Source organism: Acanthochromis polyacanthus, chromosome 16, assembly GCF_021347895.1.
Source record: "Acanthochromis polyacanthus isolate Apoly-LR-REF ecotype Palm Island chromosome 16, KAUST_Apoly_ChrSc, whole genome shotgun sequence".
NCBI classification, from domain to species: domain Eukaryota; kingdom Metazoa; phylum Chordata; class Actinopteri; family Pomacentridae; genus Acanthochromis; species Acanthochromis polyacanthus.
The window spans coordinates 34,439,398-34,461,695 of NC_067128.1; the positions used below are offsets into that span (position 1 = coordinate 34,439,398).

At 39.9% G+C, this 22,298-nt stretch overlaps 1 protein-coding gene across 2 annotated transcripts; it reads left to right on the forward strand.

Annotated features, from left to right (window-relative positions):
• The first annotated feature begins 836 nt into the window (after nt 1-836).
• acp1 (acid phosphatase 1) lies at nt 837-21,973 on the forward strand. Of its 2 annotated transcripts, none has more exons than XM_051960829.1 (6): nt 837-959; nt 6,270-6,343; nt 9,022-9,135; nt 15,996-16,057; nt 16,842-16,947; nt 21,672-21,973. In XM_051960829.1, the coding sequence occupies exons 1-6, from the start codon at nt 917-919 to the stop codon at nt 21,747-21,749; spliced, it is 477 nt and encodes a 158-aa protein (XP_051816789.1). In that variant the 5' UTR covers nt 837-916; the 3' UTR covers nt 21,750-21,973. The 2 variants fall into 2 exon arrangements, with proteins under 2 accessions (XP_051816789.1, XP_051816790.1); XM_051960830.1 differs by lacking the exon at nt 9,022-9,135 and adding an exon at nt 9,205-9,318 and having other exon boundaries at nt 879-959.
• The last annotated feature ends 325 nt before the right edge of the window (nt 21,974-22,298 follow it).

Sequence of the window (22,298 nt, forward strand, 5' to 3'; positions counted from 1 at the left end):
GTAAGGGTCCTCGTGATTACTGGTTTTATTAATCATAAAATATAAAAGTTGCTGAGCAGAACGGGGCCTTCATGAGCGTGTTGCTGCTTCTTAGGATTTTTCATGTTGTCATTTGACCTTTTGAGTTTTCAGCTTTAGATTTTTTTTGTCAATATTAAACACAGCATCTTCTCTAAATTCATATCTATGTTTATATCTGGATGTAAAATATATACAAATGTGAATCCAGTCTATCTATCTACAGTTATGAACCCATGAAATAAAGATAAATATTCACATATATCTATCTATTCATCATCTATGAAAGAGATAGATAGATAATGTCCACGCACATATTAATTTCATTTATGATAGAGTGACTGTGGAATGATGAAATAAGGGATGGAAAGATGTGTGGATATCTGTTTATCATGGATAGATTCACAAACAGTATCCACACATAATTTCTGTATATGAGCTGCATTGGATTATTTGCATTGAAACAGACTTTTCTACATGAATGTTAAGTCTTAGAGTCATAGATGTGAGGTTGCATGTAAAAAAACACACTGTTAAAGTTATTAATATTTTTAAAATTATTGAGTCAAAGCCAAAATTTGTTAGACTGTGCGTCATTCTCTGCTATTACATAAATGTGATTGGATTATTAATACTTTTGCAACCATTTGTAAGCAGCATTTTACTCACAATAACAATCGCAGTTTGTTCTAAATTATTTACAAGGTAACTATTAAACAAATTAAGTGTCTGTTAAAGTAAGAAACACAGTGCTGTAAAAAGAAAAGAAAGAAAACGATCAGAACTTAAGCTACTGTCATCACTCCTACAGTATGTTCATGTATTACACATGAGTTTTGTTCAGGCATCACTTCGGAGCCACTGACCGCTGGCATCGTAAAGGACCCCACAAAACAACATGGCAGCCCCTGCTCCTAAGTCGGTCTTGTTCGTTTGTTTGGGTAAGATACGTCTTTATTTAAACCGTAGAAGCTCGTCCAGACCGGTGTGACTGATTCAAACAAACGTAACTTATTACCAGCTCACCAATTCAAAGCGTTTATTCGTCGCTGGGTTTTGTAGAGAGCGTTAGCCGGACAGCTAACTGCTACGCCGCTCTCTTTCAATGGATGTGACAGCGCTGCGAACTTCCACGCTAAGTTTTTATTTAGTAAAACCACTTTATTTTTTAAAATGGAACCTCGCACTTATGTGTAGTTGCTGTCTGGTCAGTTGTATAGCGAAAGTATGACTCATAATGCGAAAACGCTGAGTAACGTTTTCTTCATTCATTTCAGGGATGAGTTTTTATGACAGAATCCCGGAAATGAAATCAGACACAGACAGGCCGAAGTCCACTGTGGAAGCTGCTTGTTCATGACCCTTGGTGTCATCTACACTGTATTGTTACATGCTGTGTCCCTTTTCAGTAAATCAATAACGAAATTTCCCTAGAATGTGTACTGCAAATTCTCAGCTCAAAATACTGCGAAGATGATTCATTTTACCACAACACTGGATTTGCATACAAGAAGGATGGCTCATTTTACCAGGACTGTAGACAGTCATGGAAAAACAAATTCTAGACCACCCTTGTTTTCTTCAATTTCTTGTTCATTGTAATGCCTGGTACCACTAAAGGTATATTCCCTGATGAATATGAAATAATATATGAAAATGCAGCTGATTCCATAATACTTTCTGTCCTATTTGACATGCTTAAGCTTAATTGTATTCCCAGGCTGTATAAGAGGTCATTTCATGTCATCAGCAGCACTGTACATGCAAAGGCCTAGAGTAGTTTCCTGCTGGCATTCAAGCTGTAGCACAACTCAGAAGTTGTCAGTTCTCACATAACGCCTAAAACAAAAGAATTGTATGAAGCCACAAAGGCAGCCATCTTGGCACTGCTGGAAATTGTCACGAGTGAGAGACAGGTAGCGAAAAAACTGACGATCTCAAAAACAGCTTTTCAGTACAACAAGAAAAAAGAAGCTGAACATAATACTACTAAAGTGCTAGCTGGTCGCGGCAGAAAATATCTTTCTACCCAACAAGATGACGTCACTCATCCATTCTTGTATCAGGAATCGTCGTCAGACCTCCAGGGACCTTAAAATGAGTGGGCACTGTGGTGAAATGGGACTTGTTTGGTAAGGACAGTTGGAAACTGACTTCTTGAAGCTTGTCTAAAGTCTCACAGGGCAGGAAGAAACCCTTCATCAATCAAAGGCAAAGGAAAGCCCGGTTATTCTTTGCTGGGATCACAAGGATCGGACTGTTGATGATTGGGCTGAGGTTCTCTTCAGTGATGAATCCAATTTTCACTGGATCCACAGTCCAGGCAACTTACTGGTTAGGAGGAAGCCTGGAGAAGCTACAAACCAGACTGTTTGCCCCTACAGTAAACCATGGGGGTGGATTGGTGATGATCTGGGGTTGTTTCAGTGTGAGTGGAACAGGGAAAATGAACCAGGTCATGTACAGGGCTACTCTTGAAAACAGTCTTCTTCCATCAGCTGGAAAACTCTTTCCGACCTCCAATGACTGGATTTCCCAATGAGACAATGATCTTTGCCACAAGGCAAGGTCAGTTAAAGTCTGGATAGAGAACCAGAATTTTTAAAGTTATTTTTCCTCCAACAAAAAAACAAATTTAATTTAGGTTCGTTTTTTATTGACAAATGACATGTCATATACATAGACATATACAGGGTAGTATGATAAATAAAAGTTTACATATTACTGTGGAAACCTGCAGGGTTAAACTTGATTTTTTTGTTCCTTTCCAACATGATCACATTGAAGAAGAATTAGGGATTAATTTTTACGTCTGTAGTGTAGCTCCAAGAGAAATGCCTGTTTCTACATTAGGTCTGTGTAGTGAACAAAGTGCAACATTTAAACACAATGTTTTACAAACAGAGAACAGCTAAAGCAGTTGGTTTGTCTTTATTGTGTATTTGTTGTTTATTTTTTTTGCAAAAATATAGTCAAAACCGCAGCACAGCAGTCCTCTTTAACTCACATGCGTGGTGAGTTTGTCAGACATCGGTGCTGTTACAAAAAGAGGATTTAGCGGTGCAACTTGGAAGTGACTGCTGGTTAATATTTAGTCTTACTGAGCCATGGTTCAGTCACTATTTCTCTTCTTTCTGTTGTCTGACAGCAGAAACAGAGATATCTAAGAACAGTTTTTGGGGAATTTGTACACTATGTGTGAGCACAGTGGAGAAAGTACAGGTGTGAAGTTTCTTTTGTGCTCATTAGCTGTGGGTCCCCCTCAGGTGCTTGTGCTGTGCTGCTGTGGTATGGCACTGAAACTGTGTGAGGCACTTCCTTTTTTCAGAACCTTTGGAAACTTTTAGACCGATCCAAGTTGGAATTTGCCACTGCCGCCATTATCTAAAGCCGTAGTGTTGCCTGCAGGTGACCGGTGACTGGAACCAAAAACAACTGATGTCACGATGTAGCAATTATGGAGTGTTACAACCCAGCTGCCCCGGGTGAGCTAGGAAGATAACTATAACCAGGCGCTCTTGGTTTGGTAGAGCAATTTATGTCTTAGGGAGATAAGTAACAAAAAATGGTTATAATACTGCAACTAAGCATGGTTTTAGTAAATCTAAGAACCAGATGAAACCCAACAGTCTAACAGAAAACTTCCTCAGACAAAAAACAAAACAAAACAACTAAACTCTTTAGCCAGACTTAAAGACACCATAGCAGCACCCATGTGACGAACAGAAGTAACTTACTAGTGAGTGCAAGTGTGAAACTAAACAAATGAGTTGGTAACTATTTCTCAATTACTTCAATAAGCAGAGGAAATGAGGGACAACGAGTGACGTCTAGCTAAGCTACACAGCTGCTAACAGAAGTTACATCTACAGCTTTCTGAGTGACGTTCAGTCAGGATGAAACAGAACATTGGCTTCCCTTACCTACGGTGGACTTTGCTTGTTTGAAAATAGATGGAGAGATTATTTACTCTCAGATCCCCTCTTCTTCTTTTTCTTCTGCAGCCAAACTTCAATTTTTTTTTAAATTTTGTTTGTTTCTTCCAGTATGATGAGCCTATTGGTTTGAATTCAAGCTTGTCATGTCTGGCCTGTTAATGTAAATGTCAAACGGCCCTCAAGTTACTATATTTTGGGATGCTTTTGAGTTACTTTTGTTTGAAGCAAAGCAAATCGATATCAGTTGCACATGGTAAAGTGTTTGCATAGTTGGTGCTCCTTCCTCCATGAAACACAAAGACAAGAGGCACCAAGGCGAGCTGCTCACGTTAGATCACAGCTGTCTTCACTGTGAGTTTGGGTGCGGATTTATACCTCAGGTGTAGTAATTGCTGCAGTTTGATTGGCGGAGGGTGATGGGCAGTCGTGCAGGTCGGTAGGTGGGGAGAGGAACCAGGGCTGGAATTCAGGTCTGGAGCTCCAAGCCAGTTGTCCATGATGGGAGATGGTTGGGTTTGGAGCCAGGCATGTTCAAGAGTCTGTACAAACCATCTCCATGCACAGAGGCTGTAAAGTTCGGCCACTAAAAGGAAAACGCACGGCCACACGCAGTACTACCGGGACAAAAATGCATTTGTCATAGTAAATTAAAGCAACATGTTGGGTAATTATATTAATGCCGACAAAGCACTGACTTCAATGATTATGCCATTAAACCAAAAGCCCAAGCCGACTTTTAGGAATTCTGTTATGTCTATTATTTCAGTGTGAGAGTTAAGGCATTGCATACTGTTAGTAATTATGTGATATGCATAAAACAGTGCAGGTACAGTTAGAGTGACTGATTGTTGAAAGTAGCCCAGGACCAGAGATGCTGCAGGGTATCTGAGGGGGAAAAGTTCACTCATAGGCAAGACATCTATAGTTTATTTATGATTTCAACTTGGAAAATTCTGTCAACATGTGGCAATAACTCATCTAAGTCACTTATGGTGCCTGTTTTCATTGTTAGTGGGCTTACAGGGGTCACGTTCTAAAATGAATCTAGATGCTGTACTTTTCTGCTTTGAACTGTAAAAGTCTCCTAAAATCCTGCGATGTTAGGATCAGAGTTTTACAGTTTCATATTCTAGCTGTGATCAGCTCTCAGGACTTATTTAACTGCAGCTGATGAACTCTGGCTCACCTGTCAGAGGTTTAAAAGATTACACAGTTTCATGTAGCATTTGACCCTGTTTCAGTGCTGAGGATAATTTATATTTCTACGTAAGTAATGAGGTTACTGTTCTGTTGTATGTTAAGGCGTGCAACTTCCTTGCTTTGGAGACTCTCTTTTGGTTCCTACCGTCTGATGCTGCAGGTATTAAATGATCTCAGTGGGAACACTCCTGCAAACAGCTGGAAGCCACAACTTAAACTTTTGCTCCTGTTAAGACTTTGATGTTTGTGTGTGACTCTGGCAACTGAGCAACGCTATGGACAGGCTGCCCAGCTAACTGCAGCTGTTAGCAACCCTCTGGATGCCGTAGGACATTGAACTGGATTTATCAGAAAGATGGGTGGTGGTTAGTTGGATGTCACTGACGGCCACAGACCTCCCTGATCTCCCCTCAGAAACGCCGCCACAACTGGTCTAGTTTAAAAATTGGAGACGAGTTTAATGAACAAGTGTTTATCAAAGCCTGCAATAATTTTCCAGATGTAACAGTGGTGGGGCCTCGATCCATTAACAACGTCAGGTTCTGTGGAGCCACAAGGTCTGAACATTTTGTGTTGCATTCCAACTGGGTTATGTGGACGACATTATCGTTCTCAACGGGGTTTTTCGTGGTTCAGGACAGGTGTTTTGGCGGTGACGACGCACAACGGAAACCATGCTCGGTCTGAGGCAACCAATCTGTGTTACATTACTTAAGAGAATTTTCCTGTTATTTTTACATTTTTCACAAAAATGGCTATTGTGCTTGAGTAAATTATAATCCATATAACACAATTGGGTAAAATGATTTGTTGTAAATGATCATAATTTTGGTGCCGCACAGCCTCTCTTTAGGGGGGAAAAATATACACTATTGTTCAAAAGTTTGGGGTCACTTAGAAATGTTCTTATTTTTTAAAGAAAAGCAGTTTTTTCCAATGACGATAACATTAAATGAATGATAAATCCAGTGTAGACATTGTTAATGTGGTAAATGACTATTCTAGCTGGAAACAGCTGGTTTTTAATAGAATATCTCCATAGGAGTACAGAGGAACATTTCCAGCAACCATCACTCCTGTGTTCTAATGCTACATTGTTGTTTTTGTAAACAGGGAATATCTGCAGATCCCCCATCGCTGAAGCTGTCTTCAGAAAGATGGCGATGGATGCTGGCGTTGCCGATAAGGTAAAGTTATTATTAGTTTATTGTTGCATTGTCACAATAATGTACAGGTCACATACATAGTTTAAAATAACTGTTTTATACATTACCGTTCAAAAGTTTGGGGTCACCGTCACCCAGAGAATTTCTTGTTCTCAATGAAAACTCACACTTTTATTCATGTGTTAACATAACTGTACAAGGGTTTTCTGATCATCAGTTATCCTTTTAACACCATTAGCTAACACAATGTAGCATTAGAGCACAGGAGTGATGGTTGCTGGAAATGTTCCTCTGTACCCCTATGGAGATATTCCAGTAAAAATCAGTCTTTTTTTGCTAGAATAGTCATTTACCACATTAACAATGTCAAGACCAGCGGTCGGCAACCTTTAACACTCAAAGAGCCATTTCAACCCGTTTCCCACAGAAAAGAAAACACCGGGAGCTGCAAAATCCTTTTGACATTTAAAATGAAGACAACACTGCACATATCACTTTTTACCTCAGTGCCCTTGTTAATCAGCCTCTAATTAGATATTCATTTTTTTAATCGTGTCCTTCCACTAATATTTATCTTACTTGGTTAATGTCATTTTTGCTCCTGGACCTCATATGTTACATAACGTTAGCTGGAAATCAATATTTTGCGAATGTCTATTTAACTTGTAAAATCTATTTATCTATTTATCTGAAGCTAATAACTTTTCTCCGGTAAGTCGCTGCCCTATTTTCCAAGACGACACTCCTCTGACTCTCTGACCTGCTGCCTGGACATCGAGCCATGTTCTTGCGAGTAACGTGTATTACCCTATCATGAGTACTTTTGACTCAAAGACAAGACGTGTCTTTCTTGGAGTGGAGCTTTAATACACAGGCTTGCCATTCTTGAGTACAAAATGATGTGAAACTACAGGCGTTGCTTCTCTAGGAGTAAAACAACAAAAAAGGCATGAAACGTGTGGGAATCGGAAGCTCCGTGTTATCTCTCTGCTTCAACTCTGCGCTCTCATGCAATAGTACCCCAGCAGCCCATCCGGTGGAGTGACACGTCAAAATAAGAGCGGTAATTTCACAATAATATTGTCTATATTAAAATGCATTGAAACGCGACCGGAAAGGCAGAACAATTTATTTTCCAAAGTTACAGGGAGCCACAACAGAGGGCCGAAACAGCCGCATGCGGCTCCGGAGCCGCGGGTTGCCGACCCCTGGTCTAGACTGTACTTATGGTTCGTTTAATGTTCTCTTCATTGAAAAAAAAAAGCTTTTCTTTCAGTGACCTCAAACTTTTGAACGGTAATTTATATGTAATTTCATACATCTCTAAAAGTAGCAACAGTAATAGTTTCTAGTGTTGGGCACATAGAACCACTTTTAATTTGATGTATGTCATGTGAAATGCTGTCAGGATTGGGTGTCATTTGCCTTTAACAACTTTGATTCTGCTTATTGATTCCGCTTCTTTCATTTCTTTGAGAGGCCCGTGGTTCAGGATACTACAACATTAACATCCTGCATTTACATTAATGCATGCTGATATGACCTACTGTATTATAGCATAGCAATCACCAGAGACATTCAGTCATTATACTTTTAATTCCAGTGTAAATTTACCTGATTATTTGAACATATTTTTTACTTTCATAACATTTTCAATGCAGGACTTTCACAGTGTGGTATTAATGGTTTTATTTCAGTGAAGGAACGGAATAATTCAGCAAACTCTAATACTTACATCAATATATGTAGATGCAGTTTTTCTTAGGGAGAGAAGTTAACACAGTCTGACTGCACGTCCCCTTTAAGGAAGGTAATAATGTAGACTGATGGGTTTGTTGTGAAGTGAGTCTCTCCAGGTGTCTGAGAGAAGGAGCAGCAGGTTACCTCATTCATAAAAAAGTCACATTAGTCAGTGTTAATATGCCTAATAATCAGAATAATCTCTGAAAGTCTCTGTGTTGGATGCACTGTAACAGAGGAGGGTTTTACTACGACTTCCTCCTGTTTTCTGGTTTGTGTTTACGAGAGCCCCATCCCATCCTTGTAAACAGTTTTATAGCAGTATTTGCTTAATTAAGGTGATTGTTGCCATACAGTTGTACAACTTGTGCTGTTCATCAGCAAGTGAAGTAACTCTGCAACAGCTAAGTGGGGTCATGACTTATTACGATGAATGCATCAGCAGACAGACACACGGGCTTTCAGCTCACATGATTCATGACAGGGACAAATCAGAGCACAACATCTGAGATAGTTGTGTACAGTTTAGGAACCTAGTGTGAGTTGAATGTGTTTAGGAAGCAGTAAGCAGAATCAAAATGAGATTTTCTTAATAAATCCTTCAGGGTGTGAAGTTTGGAATTCTGATGTCTTACCCTAATAATTTACCAAGAAACGTTTTCAAAGAATGTTTCCACTGATTATTATTACATGTTATGAGTGTTAAATTAAGATTTTGTGTGTTTACAATCTGGTAGCTGATATGAATTCTTCTCACATGACACTGCTTGGTCAAGGGTACAAACAGTTTTGTGATATAAGATGATTAAACTATTATGAAATAACAGAAGTGAAATTGCTCATAATTACAAGACCTAATAATCAGTTGACTACTATTTGTAAAGAAGATTCATTAGTAACATTTGCCATTAATTTGACCTGTGGATGCCCTGTTGTCCCCCGTGCTCTGCTCTACCTAGTGGAGGATAGACAGTGCTGCCACCTCCACCTATGAGATAGGAAGCTCTCCAGACCACCGCGGTCAAGCCTGCATGAAGAAGCATGGCGTGCCCATGAGCCATGTGGCCCGGCAGGTACGACCACCCTCCTCTACACCTGTAGTACAGTAGCTAGCGCCCCCTTTTTGTTCTCTGTTGTTGCAGTGGGTCATAGACAGTGGCGCCACATCTGACTGGAATGTAGGCAGCTCACCGGACGGCCGCGGTCTGGCCTGCCTCAGGAAGCATGGCATTGAGACGAGCCACAGGGCCAGACAGGTACCGCCAGATGCCCCATGGGTCCTCACATAATGTGTGTCTGCGCGAGTGTGATGTTGCTGTCGCGTACATTATGTCATATTACTGGTTGTGTGTAGCTTTCTTTAGAGCAGGTTTAGTTAAATTGATACTTTATGGGATTTATTAAGGTCAACATGTTTGATGTGAAAGAACAAGAACTGCTGAACTGAAGACAAAGAATTTAACTAAAATCTGATCACAGGTGATTGAAAGGAACACTAAATATCAGTAGTTGTTATATTGCCAGTTTTTTTTTTATTTTTTATTGAAGGTAAATGACTATTACCATTTTCCACAAGTGAACATAGTTTTGTGTGGTTTGCTTTGGTCAGAATTTCTAATGAGTAAGTACCACAACACCTTTCTTCTAAGAGATCATGAGTAGTATTTGTCTAGTTGTTGTTGTATATAAATTAAATGTGAACCAATCAGACATAACATTATGACCACTGCCTAATACTGTGTTGGTCCCCCTTATGTGGTCTGAACCATCGGGTCTGGACCAGAGGACCTCTCAGGGTGTCCTATGGGGTCCGGAGCCGGGACGTTGGCAATGGATCCTTTGGGTTGATCAGAATGGGTTTGAAGTTTAGAGGTCAAATGAACATCTTGGGCGATTGTCATGTTCCCCACGATGTTCCTGATTGTTTGATGTTTTTGTGATGTGTTGGGGAACAGGGTTTCTCTTAGCCTGATGTTCTCTCACCCTTTAACATAAACACTGAGTATAATACCCTCTTCCATGAGCCACACATTCTACAAATGTGTGAAGCTGGCCTCCCTCAGGAATTTCTGGATTTGAGTTTGATGATCAGAAACACATCATGTGTTTCCAGGAGAGCAGGAATCCTCTTCACATCCTCCTCCTCCATGTGGTCACTTCCACACGGAGGTCTCTCTCACGGGCTTTCGGTTGTGAGGCTGTAGAAATAACTGCCGAGGTGCCAATGCCAACATCATTACAACATGGCTGGTCCCACCACAGTTTTGTAAACCTTTCCTTTCATTTTAGCTGAAACTCTTCTATATATGAACTAAATATGTGTGATACACCCCCACAATTTAATCAGTTGTTCCTTGTATCATTTCTGACAGATAAGTCCTGATTATAATTAATATAAATTAACGTTCAAAAGTTTGGGGTCACTCAGAAATGTATATTTTGGAAAGAAAAGCAGCTTTTTTTGCAATAAAGATAACATTAAATGAATGATAAATCCAGTGTAGACATTGTTAATGTGGTAAATGACTATTTGTTACGATCCAACCTCTAAGGGTTGGCTGGATGCAACAAAATAACCAGATGTTATTGGTTTAGGTAAGGGATTTATTGCTTATTAGCAAAGGAACGTAAAAGTTACAATAAAACACAAGACTGATGAGTGTTACAACAAACAAAGAACAGATTCTAACATAATGAAGGCTAACAGAGTTTGTAACTAAGCTAACACAAAGAAAACAACTAAATTCCCTAGCCAAACCAAACTACAGAAGCAACACCCACCACCAGGAACAAAAACTAATACAAAGGGTGTACAAACGAATCAAACAAAACTGGTGCCTCACACTCACTGATTTCACAGTTCAAAGACTCTAAGGCAGAGTGGCTTCTTCACTACAGTGGCAGGCTGCTAATTTGAGCCTCAGTCTCCGCTCGACAGCAAGCTCCACACCAAGATAGCAGCCGCCAACAGAAACCCAGAGTGTCGGCAGATCTCACCACGAGTATCTACCGACCGAAGTGTCTGCGGTACCCACCAACCCACCACCGCACCTGCAGACTGAAACACAAAGAAAGTTCCACACACAAAGAGGCACCAGGGTGGACTGGTCAAAGTACCAACCACCCAAACTAATGGCATGGTGGCAGCTATATAGGTTGCAGGTGTGGTGAAGGCTGCATCTAGTTGGATCAGAGGTGGAGGGGAGCTGGAGGGTGGCCCAATCAGGACGGCCGGAGGGCGGAGAGAACCGGATTGTAGGGCAGGTCGTCAGCTCTGGTGTCATCAGCTGGAATGGCTGGCAGCTAGGTTCCTAGAGACTCTGAAACAACCACAGCTGAACCCACACATGTAACTCTCCCCCACACAAAGGCCCAACAGGAACACCACCTCAAGAATCAAACGGCACACCAATACTGGTGGCCGTAACACTATTGTAGCTGGAAACGGCTGATTTTTACTGGAATGTCTCCATAGGGGTACAGAGGAACATTTCCAGCAACCATCACTCCTGTGTTCTAATGCTACATTGTGTTAGCTAATGGTATTGAAAGGCTCGTTGATGATTAGAAAACCCTTGTACAGTTATGCTAGCTCATGGATAAAAGTGTGAGTTTTCATGGAAAACATGAAATTGTCTGGGTGACCCCAAACTTTTGAACTGTAGTGTTTGCAGCGCTGGTTTTCTCTGAGATGAGATTTCCCTTTATTGCAGCAACAAACACACTTCTTAATGCACAATTAAATCATGTCAGTTTTACAAAATACAGATGGACATAAAACACATTTTCTACTTGGGTAACATGCTAACTCCAGATCCATTGGTGGATGATTCATGGCAACTCATACATTCCTTGTGAATCTCTGTCAGCAACACACAGTGTTTACAGTTTCACTCGTTTTAATTTCACGTTTTATAACAGTGCTGATTAGATGGAGTTCATTTTACAGGCTAGCGAACGGCAGTAACATTCTGGAAAATGATATCTAAATATTACCTCAGCTAAACAGGCAAACAAACACATAATATAATTATTTTTAAAGTACTTTATCGTTCCCTCGTCTCTAGTTTTATTGCCACACACAGTTTGTTTTGAGATTTATTGAGGAACAGTTCAATTTCCAGTCCTGTGTTGTACTGACCCAGTTTGTGTTTTTAGCTTTAACATTGCCATCAAAAATAAACCATCTACTCAGCTCCTCTGACCTCTAAGGCTGGGAGCTAATTTGTCCCGGTCTGTTCAGACAACAACAGAGCAATTGTTTAGCTCTTAGTGCCAACGTGATGCTAGTGGGTCCGGCACTCGCGAGAGAAAAGAAAAGCAGATCTTTATGAAGTTGTCTCAGACTGTGGGTGGAGATACCCTCATAGGGGGGTGGTGCTACTCAGCCAAGAATGCTTATATTTCAGTACTTTTAATCTATTTAAACATTACAGGGGCCTGTTTGAAAATGCCTACCACATACAGTCCTGTTGAGAATACTATCGTCAGGTTATCTGAATGTTGAGATGGTAGTCCTGTTAGCTTAAAACAAGTCTCTGTTTGATTGTCTGTGAAAGTTGCAAAGGACCTGCTCTCCAGGTCTGCCTGTGGTGTCTGAAAAATTGATGAATTCAGTGTAGCAATCATCATATCGCACATGTTTCAAATCCTGAAATGGGCCTGAAATTACATCAAGATGTTTCGTCCATGTTGGGCCCTCAGGTCTTATGCTGTGCTGGCTTATCTTCAGAGCAACTGCTATTCCCCAGTGCCCTTAAAACACTCCTTTCCCTGAGAGAACTGCAGGGTTTTCACCCCGTGCTTGAGATCTGCCCTCTCCTTACTTTGTCTCACCGCAAACCCGTTCGGTCAGACCCTCATCTAATCTCCTCAAAGCAGCGATGGGGAGGCTCAACCTTTGGCTTAAACCCAGCCAAATCCACACAATGAGCTTTGACAAGCTTTTGCTTTTTCCTCTTTTCCTTTATCACCGTGTTTTGTTTTTACTCCCACCCTCTCACTTTGCCGAACTTTTTGTACGGCCAGCATCCAAGAAGCTGGCCAAGTGGGACATTGTTAGGAGACCGGCGTTTTCTCAAACAAACAAATGTGTGTTGTGTAATAGAGCAGGCGTGCTCTGAAGTGATCCATAACGTGCAACATGTAGTGTTTATCTCTTATCAGAGCTCGCCAACCAGACATGAGGGAGCTGAAGTTTGGATTTCCTAGCTGTCAATATGTTATCACTGAGTCAACATTCGAGGAATGACCATCAGTCTCTGCCAAATACCTTCTGCCATTACATTAATTTCATCTGTCATTGTTTTAGTTTTGATGGTGCACAGATAAGTTTTACAGGCTGAGATCTTGGTCTTTCCCACCATCGCTATTACTAAAAGAAATGAAAAAACAAGATAACATGAGACAGTGTTTTGGTAACGCAATACATTAGGGAATATATAAATATTTACTGAATGTATTCTAGCACATTATTTTCAATTTTTAAGTCCGTATGAGAATTTATTTATATATTTGTCCACAGCTGTCACTCGTTCTATGGGCACCCTCAAGTGGAGGCTGTTATATAAACAGAAAATGAACCAAAAATGTGCTTTTATGTGCTTACAGCTGCATTATAGTGTTTTACAAAGATTTCTACATTTAATTATCTGGTGTTTTTCCTGTTGTTATTAAATGTGTTAGTGGGTAATATAAAAGCCGTGCATGGAAATGGACGCTTTTTGTATTGATATAGAGGTCTGTAAAAATAGATTCAATTTTCATGGTAGATTTAAATGCATTTTTTAAATATATAATACATTGACTAACTTTGTTCTCATCCACTACCGTTCAAGAGTTTGGGGTCACCCAGACAATTTCATGTTTTCCATGAAAACTCACACTTTTATTCATGTGCTAACATAACTGCACAAGGGTTTTCTAATCATCAATGAGCCTTTCAACACCATTAGCTAACACAATGTAGCATTAGAACACAGGAGTGATGGTTGCTGGAAATGTTCCTCTGTACCCCTATGGAGATATTCCATTAAAAATCAGCTGTTTCCAGCTAGAATAGTCATTTAGCACATTAACAGTGTCTAGACTGCATTTCTGATTCATTTAACGTCATCATCATTGCAAAAAAACTGCTTTTCTTTCCAAAATAAAGACATTTCTAAGTGACCCCAAACATTTGAACAAATTATTTTCTGTTTTAGTTTGTGTTGTTTCCCATTCATTGTTGCTTATCTTGATTTTTGCCCCACTTTAAGATGACTTTTCTCTGTAATAAGTTTTTTTTTTTTTTTTCATTATTTCTTCCTATTTTTGCTTAACAGCTGGATTTTGTACAGTAACTTACTTTGGAACTGAATTTTATTGTTCACACCTGTGCTTTTCCCATGTTGACGTGTCAGAATGTATATTTATTTTAATAGAATTTTCCGGTGCCATTCCTTCATGACTTCCTTTTGAGTTTTATCTGAACTCTGCCATGTGCGTCTCCCCGTTCATTCCTCATCTGCAATGAAACCCTCCCAGCTCGCTGTCAGCCAGATATTTCAGAAATTGCATTAATGTCTCTGTCAGGCCTCTGAGGAGGGCGTGCATGAGGCTTTTCTGATTCTCACTCCCCTCAGATTTTATGGCATTCCCATAAATTGACTCTCCAAACACTTGTACTCTGTCCCGGGTGCTGCCTGATTTCTTTATTGCTTGTCGTATCGTTAAACCATCACCAAGCACATCGAACACTCCTCTACACCCTCACAGATGTGCAGCTTAGATGTCTCCCTTAACCCAGTTTTCTTATAATTATTGCGCTAAGATTGCTCTACCTGAGCCAACAATAATTGGAAGCGCAGTTACATTTTTATACTGCATTTAGCAGAGGTAGTTTTCAACACCGTAAGAAAGAGCGAGTGAGATGTGCAGTCTGTTGCCTGTAAATTATACTACCGTTCAAAAGTTTGGGATCACTTAGAAATGTCCTTATATTTGAAAGAAAGGCAGTTTTATTCAGTGACGATAACATTAAATCAATCAGAAATGCAGTCTAGACGTTGTTAATGTGGTAAATGACTATTCTAGCTGGAAACAGCTGATTTTTAATGGAATATCTCCATAGGGGTACAGAGGAACATTTCCGGCAACCATCACTCCTGTGTTCTAATGCTACATTGTGTTATCTAATGGTGTTGAAAGGCTCATTGATGATTAGAAAACCCTTGTGCTGTTATGTTAGCACATGGATAAAAGTGTGAGTTTTCATAGTAAACATGAAATTGTCTGGATGACCCCAAACTTCTGAACTGTAGTGTATATTATGTGACTAAGCGAGGCTGCTACTTAAAATCAGTTCCTTGTGAAATGTACTTTGGCAAAAATGTTCAAAATGAACACTGTCTAGGTGCGTCGGTGACATTTTCAAGAATGACTGCTGTCGGATCTAGTTTCAGTGGCAAATACAGCGAGCTTCCTGGGACTGCTTCCCCGTAAAAGGCTTCCTGCTGTTCGCTAGAATATTAAAAGCAGTTAACTGTCTGGCAGTCGGAAATGCATTAGCAGTATGTCAAAGCAGCTGTGATACAATAGGAAGGGGAAATAAAATTATCGACGGTGACATTCGATTACATGCATTATTTTTGCTTTAACCCAGCACAGGGATGATGGCATCCGCTGCTGTGCCGAAACTTAAAATAAATGAGGTGTAATGTACAATAAATACAGGTAATGACTGTTGCTGAAAATGCAGACCATGATTTCTCGTACTTCTGTTGTCTTTGTGGTATTAACTTTGAATGTGTGTGTGTGAAAAACGTAATGAATACATAAGATTCACCCTCCTTTGAAGCAGCATAGGGATTCTCTGCTGTCCGTACTGTGTATCCTCATAGAGCCAAAAGTCATATATTAATATTTCTTGTTCTGCGTTTCTGCCCCGCTCCAGGTGACCAAGGCAGACTTCACGAGCTTCGAGTACATTCTGTGCATGGATGAGAACAACTTGAGGTAGGTTTGTTTCGGCCCTCAGCTGCATGGTTTATTTTCCTGATCAGAGTTGAACACAGACGCTGAAAACATCGGTGCTTTACTTATCATTATCTGCCTCGGATCAAAAACCACATTTGCCTTGAAAGGCATGGAGCTGCGTTGTCCTGCTAACATCTTGACAGAAGTCTGGGAAGTGGTGGTAACATTGAGCTATAACTAACTTTGAGGTGAATGCTTTCCTTTAATGAGCAATATCCTTTCTTAAGCTCTTTCCAAAGGTCAGGGGGAGGGATATTTTTTGCTACTTTGAACGTTTAGGGATCATTTTAAGATCACATGCCTATTAGTACTGATCTGTAAGCAGCTTACTGAGTTCTTTGGATGCCTCGTCTTTGCTCTTTGGGCAGGTTTTTCTCCCCCACAGTTTTTTTTTTTTTTTACCTCTACAAATGTTAAGCTGAGCAGACTGAGAAAGTTCATGAATTGTTTGATCTCCTGTTTTGCTGTTTTAATTTGAGAGCGACTTCAGTAGCTTTTTAAAATGTTTTCATAACGAATCCTAGGTGTAAAGGTCTTCAGATGGGTGTTATTAATTTTCTGATGACAGTTCTGCACATAGGACGAGATAGAAGATCCACCTCCTATCTAAATGACAGCTGAAAACTACTCTATAACCTGACCCGTGTTTCTATTAAAAGACTTTCTGATTCTGATTCGGAGGTCACATACTGAGACCTTCAAGTGTTTTCCTTGTTCCCTGCTCTGTTCTTCTTCACTTCCATGTTCTCTCTGGTCTTTACAGTGAGCTAAACAGGAAAGCGAACTTGGTGAAAAATTACACTGCAAAGATTGAGCTTCTTGGCTCATATGACCCTCAGAAGCAGCGGATCATCCAAGACCCATATTATGTAAGTACACAAACAGCTACGCTCAGTATTTCCTTGAATAACTCTGATAATTTCTCAGGGTTTAGCTTCATAAATAGTTGCTATTTTTGGGGCAGCAGAACTGTGTACTCGTAACAAGTGAAATGAAAAGTCCTTTGGTTACATATCTACCATCTAATGCACTGAATGAGGAACTTGTGGTACTTTTACTGATGAAAACAAGTGCTTGACTTGCAGTTAGGACACCGTATTCTGTAACGTGGTGGTTTATGAAACCAAGAATTTCACTTTTAAGTGAGGTTAAAAACATCATGAATGTAAAACATTAATTTACACAAATGATAAACAAGAGTTCATATTAGTTTCACTGCATTGTTTGGCTTCACTCTATACCCAGTGAGGACCAAACAAAGGTTTTCCTCTCAGGGCTGCCAATTCAGCGTTGGTAAATTTCACATAGCAGTGATAAAAGATGTGAGTTTGGTTTGATTGTAAGTTACGCTAGTATTCTTAGCATCACTGTTAATTAAGTGCTAAATCATATTTAAAATGACAAATTGTGTTGCGAGCATGATTAGATAAACCTGGATTAGTAAATATCGACTTTTATTAAACAATTCACTGCCAGTCAGAAGTTTTAGAGCACCCCAATTTTTCTATTTTTTATTGGAAATTATGCATGTTAATCTCATTGTAACTGAAATGAACACATAGAACAAACAAACAAATCAATTTTGAAAAATCAGTTTAGAAGCAAAATGTATTTTAAATTTTCGACTCATCAAAGTACCACCTTTGGCAGATTTAACAGCTGAACACACTGATGGCATTCTTTCCACAATGGAAATCAAATATTCTTCAGAAAGTTCTTCCCAACTCTGTAGAATAAGTTCCCATAAATGTGTGGTTCTTGTAGGTTCTTTGCTTTCACTCTTCTGTCCAGTTCATCCCAAACCAGCTCCATGGGGTTTCAGTCTGGAGACTGTGCTGCCACTCCATGTTTTTAAGCTCACCACCTGGTTATTTTTTCCTAAGGTAGTTGTGGCAGAGCTTGGACTTATGTTTTAGGTCATTATCTTGCTGTAGGATGAACACCTGACCAACTATTCTCATACCAGAGGGTACTGCATGGAGCTGCCGAATGCTGTGGTAGCTGTTTAAGTTCAGGGTTCCTCTCACTCTGTATAAGAACCGACCCTGGATCCAGCAGAACAGCCCCAGACCGTCACACTTCCTCCCCCATGTTTGACAGTTGATGTCACACACTGAGGAACCATCCTTTCTCCTACTCAATGGAGTACGAAAATCCTGCGAGATGAACCAAAGATTTTAAATTATCATTCACCAGCCCATAATGCCTTCATCCAGTCTTCAGTAGTCCGCTGGTGGGGTTTCATGGCCCAGGCAAGCCTCTTTTTTCTTATTCTGACATCTTAGCAGTGGCTTTCTTGCTGCAGCTCCACCTGTCAAACCTCCAACTCCATGTCTTCTCTTCACAGTTGAAACTGAGACTTCTTACTCTATGAAGCTGCTGTCCTGGAAGCCGCTTATCACCAAGCTGTTGACTCTCAGAAACTTGTCTTCTGATTCTGTTGTGGCTTTGGGTCTACAGACTTCTTCCTGTCAGAGTTTCCTCCAGTTTCTGAGCCTTTTGTTGGAAAAGAAAACTGGACTCATTGACACCCTGACTTTCTTCATAATTTCTCTGTAGGAAAGACCTACGTACATTTTCAAGCATTATAGAGGTCTGTTTCTCTTCTATTGTTAATTGTCTTTTCCTCACCAATTTTATAGCAACACACTACTTTCTGGAGTACAGTACTGGTCAAATAATGCTCTGGAGGGTCTGGAGCCATGGTGTCTCCAACACTACTTTCATGCAGAGGAAGTTGTCAGTAATCCAGAAAAGTTGTGACACCTGTAGGATTTGGTAGCACCAACTTTCAAGGCTTCATCAACCTCCATTGCCACAGAACAGCTTTAAGTTACCCCATTTCTTGTTCCCTAAAAAAAGTCTTTTTTGTATAATTCTGAAATGTACATTATTTTTCAGTTTTGGGTAACCTCACTTTTTTTTTTTTTTAACCTCTTGCAGTTCATCACTTACCTTTGTACCATTTCAAGCTATTCGTTGGAATTGAACTACTTGAATTCAATAAATAACTGGGGCGTTCTAAAATTTTTGGCCAGTAGTGTACATTCAAATAATGTCTTCATTCCCCACAAAATAAACCACTTGTCGTTGAGTTGTTGTCGCCGTTTCCCGATGTGCAGCCAGCCACGTCTCTACCGTTACACTGGCTCCCCTCCACTTCTCTTGCAAACTGCTGGTTAATTGAAAACATCGCTACTGGTGTGCAAGCGCAGGAATGTTGCTGCAGAGGCAGATTTAAAATTCCTGTATACTGTGGAATACACTTACCAAGATTGTGCAAGACTTGGATGTAAATGTTCTCATGTATGTAAGTCTTGCACTCCACCTTCAGCACTCAGCAAGCTCAGTTAAACAGCCTCTCCGATAACCATCACTTTCTGATTCAGATGTTGAAATGACCTCGTTCTAAGCGTATCCCATCCACAGACAAAGCATCACTCATAAAAGCAAACCGAGAAGAATGTTTTTCAGGGAATTTAGAGCTAAACTTAGAACAGGTTGCATGGTAAATTATAAATTCAAAGCTGTTATTCTTCTTGAGTGTTATGAAAGAAAAAAGGATGAGTTGGCAAAAGTGCAGGGGAAAAAAGGGAGGGCTTGACTTTGAGTAGTGATTGGAGATGTATCAACACCTTAGGGGCATGCAAAAGTTTTATATTTTCATAATTTATTTAAATAAATAGTAATCCATCTGGTGTAAAATGCTAATTTTCATGTGTGGTTGTGATATGTGGTTAGAGCGCTGCTGGACTCATCCTGTCTTCTTGCTTTTTTAAAAGTCTACAAAGTGCTATCCCAAATAAAACAATCATGAAGTTATTAGTGGTGCGGCTGACAGAAGAGCTTGTGGTTGACCACAGGTTTATTGAATGCGGTCCGCTGTATTAGGTTCTCTAAATTTTTACTTTAGACACGACCTTTCTTTGTGTACCGATCAGCAGCGGGGTGTCTTCATGTAGTTATTTCTCACCAGGGCTCACGAATCATGTGGTTGGCTTCTACATTGTGGTGAATCGCCAAGTGAGCGAAGAGGAGGCAGACGATCACCGTCAGTGTGCCAGAATAAATGGAGACATAAGCTGGAGACATCAGTTTAGTGCCACTTGCTTGAAGCGTTGGTTCGATCGCTTAGATTTTTCTTCATTATCAGAAGTGACACACTGCTTACCCGTTCTAATTCACCCATAAGCAGTTCAGCTTTGAAAAATCACTTTTTTACAACCAGAATTTGGGCACTTATGGCTGTCAGTTACCTAGAAATTGTTGTATTTCCCATCTTAATACCACTGCCACTTCAGGAAACTCACCATGTCAGTCTTGACAACTATCAGATGGACTGTTGTTCAACTTCTGCATACATTGAGGATGAAAGAGTGAAATTCTTGTCTTTGGTTGTGAGAATGTTTGCCTTTTTAGCGAAATATCTGGACATCTACCTGATGGATTGGCACTAAATTTAGTCCAGACATTCATGGCCTCTATAAATAGTCCTGTCTGTTTGGGTTAATGTCCAAGTACTTGGACAGCTAATCACTTTCCCTTCAACCTCATCTGTACTTTATGTTTAGTGCTAATTAATGATGTCTTGATGTAAGTGTTAGCGTTTATGGTTTTGCTGTAGCAACCAAGGAGGCTTGTTGGGAAGCATTTTGGGAGTTCAGTAAGTAAAGCAGCACTGTGATGAAGACTACTGTGAGACTAGCTAACCCCAGGACAGTTAAAAGAAGCTAGGATAATCTGGGACAATGCTTTTATATCATTTGGCTTTTTCCATTTTTCCACGTGACAATAGATGTAAACAAAGAATTAGGCATGGATTTGCTTTGATTATCCTTGATTTCAGGGAACATACCTACTGCCAATTAGTAATTAACAGAAGGCATAATGGTAAATATACCCGCTAAAAATCAGCATGCTAGCATTGTTGTGATATTAGCATTTAGGTCAAAGCATCACGGTGCCAAAGTACAGCCTCACCGAGTCAATTAGTCGATCAACAGAAAATTATTTGACTACATTCCTGATAATCGATCAGTTTTCTGGGGTACTTTTTTCACGTTTTGCAACATTTTATACTTAAAACAATTTAGCTTCACAAAAAAATGGTTGTTTCAGTTGCTGTAATGATCTTTAAATGTGACATTTCACCAATCACCTCAGTTCCTTTGTGAGTCAGTTTGTAGCAACAGATATGTGTTTTTAATATTAAAAATTTGATGTTATGAGACTTTTCGTGTCGAGAAAGGGTTTCCCAAAAATCCGTCTCAGCCTCGGTAAGAACCCAGCACAACATTGGAATCTGGCGGTTTATTGCTTCCTTACTAAAAGCTGTGTCACCAGATTTGTTGTGGGTTTCAACACTCATTGGAATCGGACCGGACAATGTGGTAATCAGCTTGAGAAAAACATAACGGAGACCATCATTTTCTTTGTGCTTTCAAACCACATTTCATGAATTTGTAGTGCATTCATTTAACTGTTTATTTCCATTGTTTGCCACAGACATCAAATGTAAGTAAATACTTTGAGTAAGAGTGAGCCTTTTACTTTCTCCTTTATTATTATTATTATTTTATGTTTTGTCTCTTAGGGGAGTGCCGAAGACTTCGAAAAGGTGTATGATCAGTGTGTACGATGCTGCAAAGTTTTTCTGGAGAAGAATTCCTAACAACATCCGACCTTGAGACATCTTTCCAAAGTCTTGGCTGTGTCACATAAGCACTTATCAGTATAACCCTCCTGCAACTGTCACTGAAAGACCACCAGGATACTTCAGTTTAATGGCTTCAGATAGTACAAAAAACACACATTGTATACGTTTAGAACAGTGCTGCGTGGACAAGCTTGCAGACTGTAAATTCAGGTGAATAATAAAAACAAATGAAGTTAAAATATGGCTGGTAGAGAGTTATTTTTCCACACAAATCATTCCTCTATGTTTGGGAATATGCTAAGGCAATAAAATGAATGAACACACGAAAGACCCTCAGGTGACAGGCTTACACTGGGGTCAATGTTAATGCTCTCCTGAGTGCTAATTCAGGTCATTCTGATGGATGCTTGATGGTCAGGGCATGTTTTTTCCTCTGTTTGTTTCTTTGTTTTGTATCCTACTCCTCATATCTGACCTGTCATCAAAGATATTCCCATTAATATTCAGCATCAAGTATCTGTGGTCACAAAAGTCTTCCTGCTCTGTGTCAATCACCACTTAACT

Excerpts from the sequence above, each read along its gene's own strand:
- acp1 (XM_051960829.1), top strand. The coding sequence starts at position 917 with ATGGCAGCCCCTGCTCCTAAGTCGGTCTTGTTCGTTTGTTTGG. Across the intron at positions 960-6,269 it reads GGTCTTGTTCGTTTGTTTGG|GGAATATCTGCAGATCCCCC; the intron begins GTAAGATACGTC and ends TTTTGTAAACAG. Across the intron at positions 6,344-9,021 it reads ATGCTGGCGTTGCCGATAAG|TGGAGGATAGACAGTGCTGC; the intron begins GTAAAGTTATTA and ends TGCTCTACCTAG.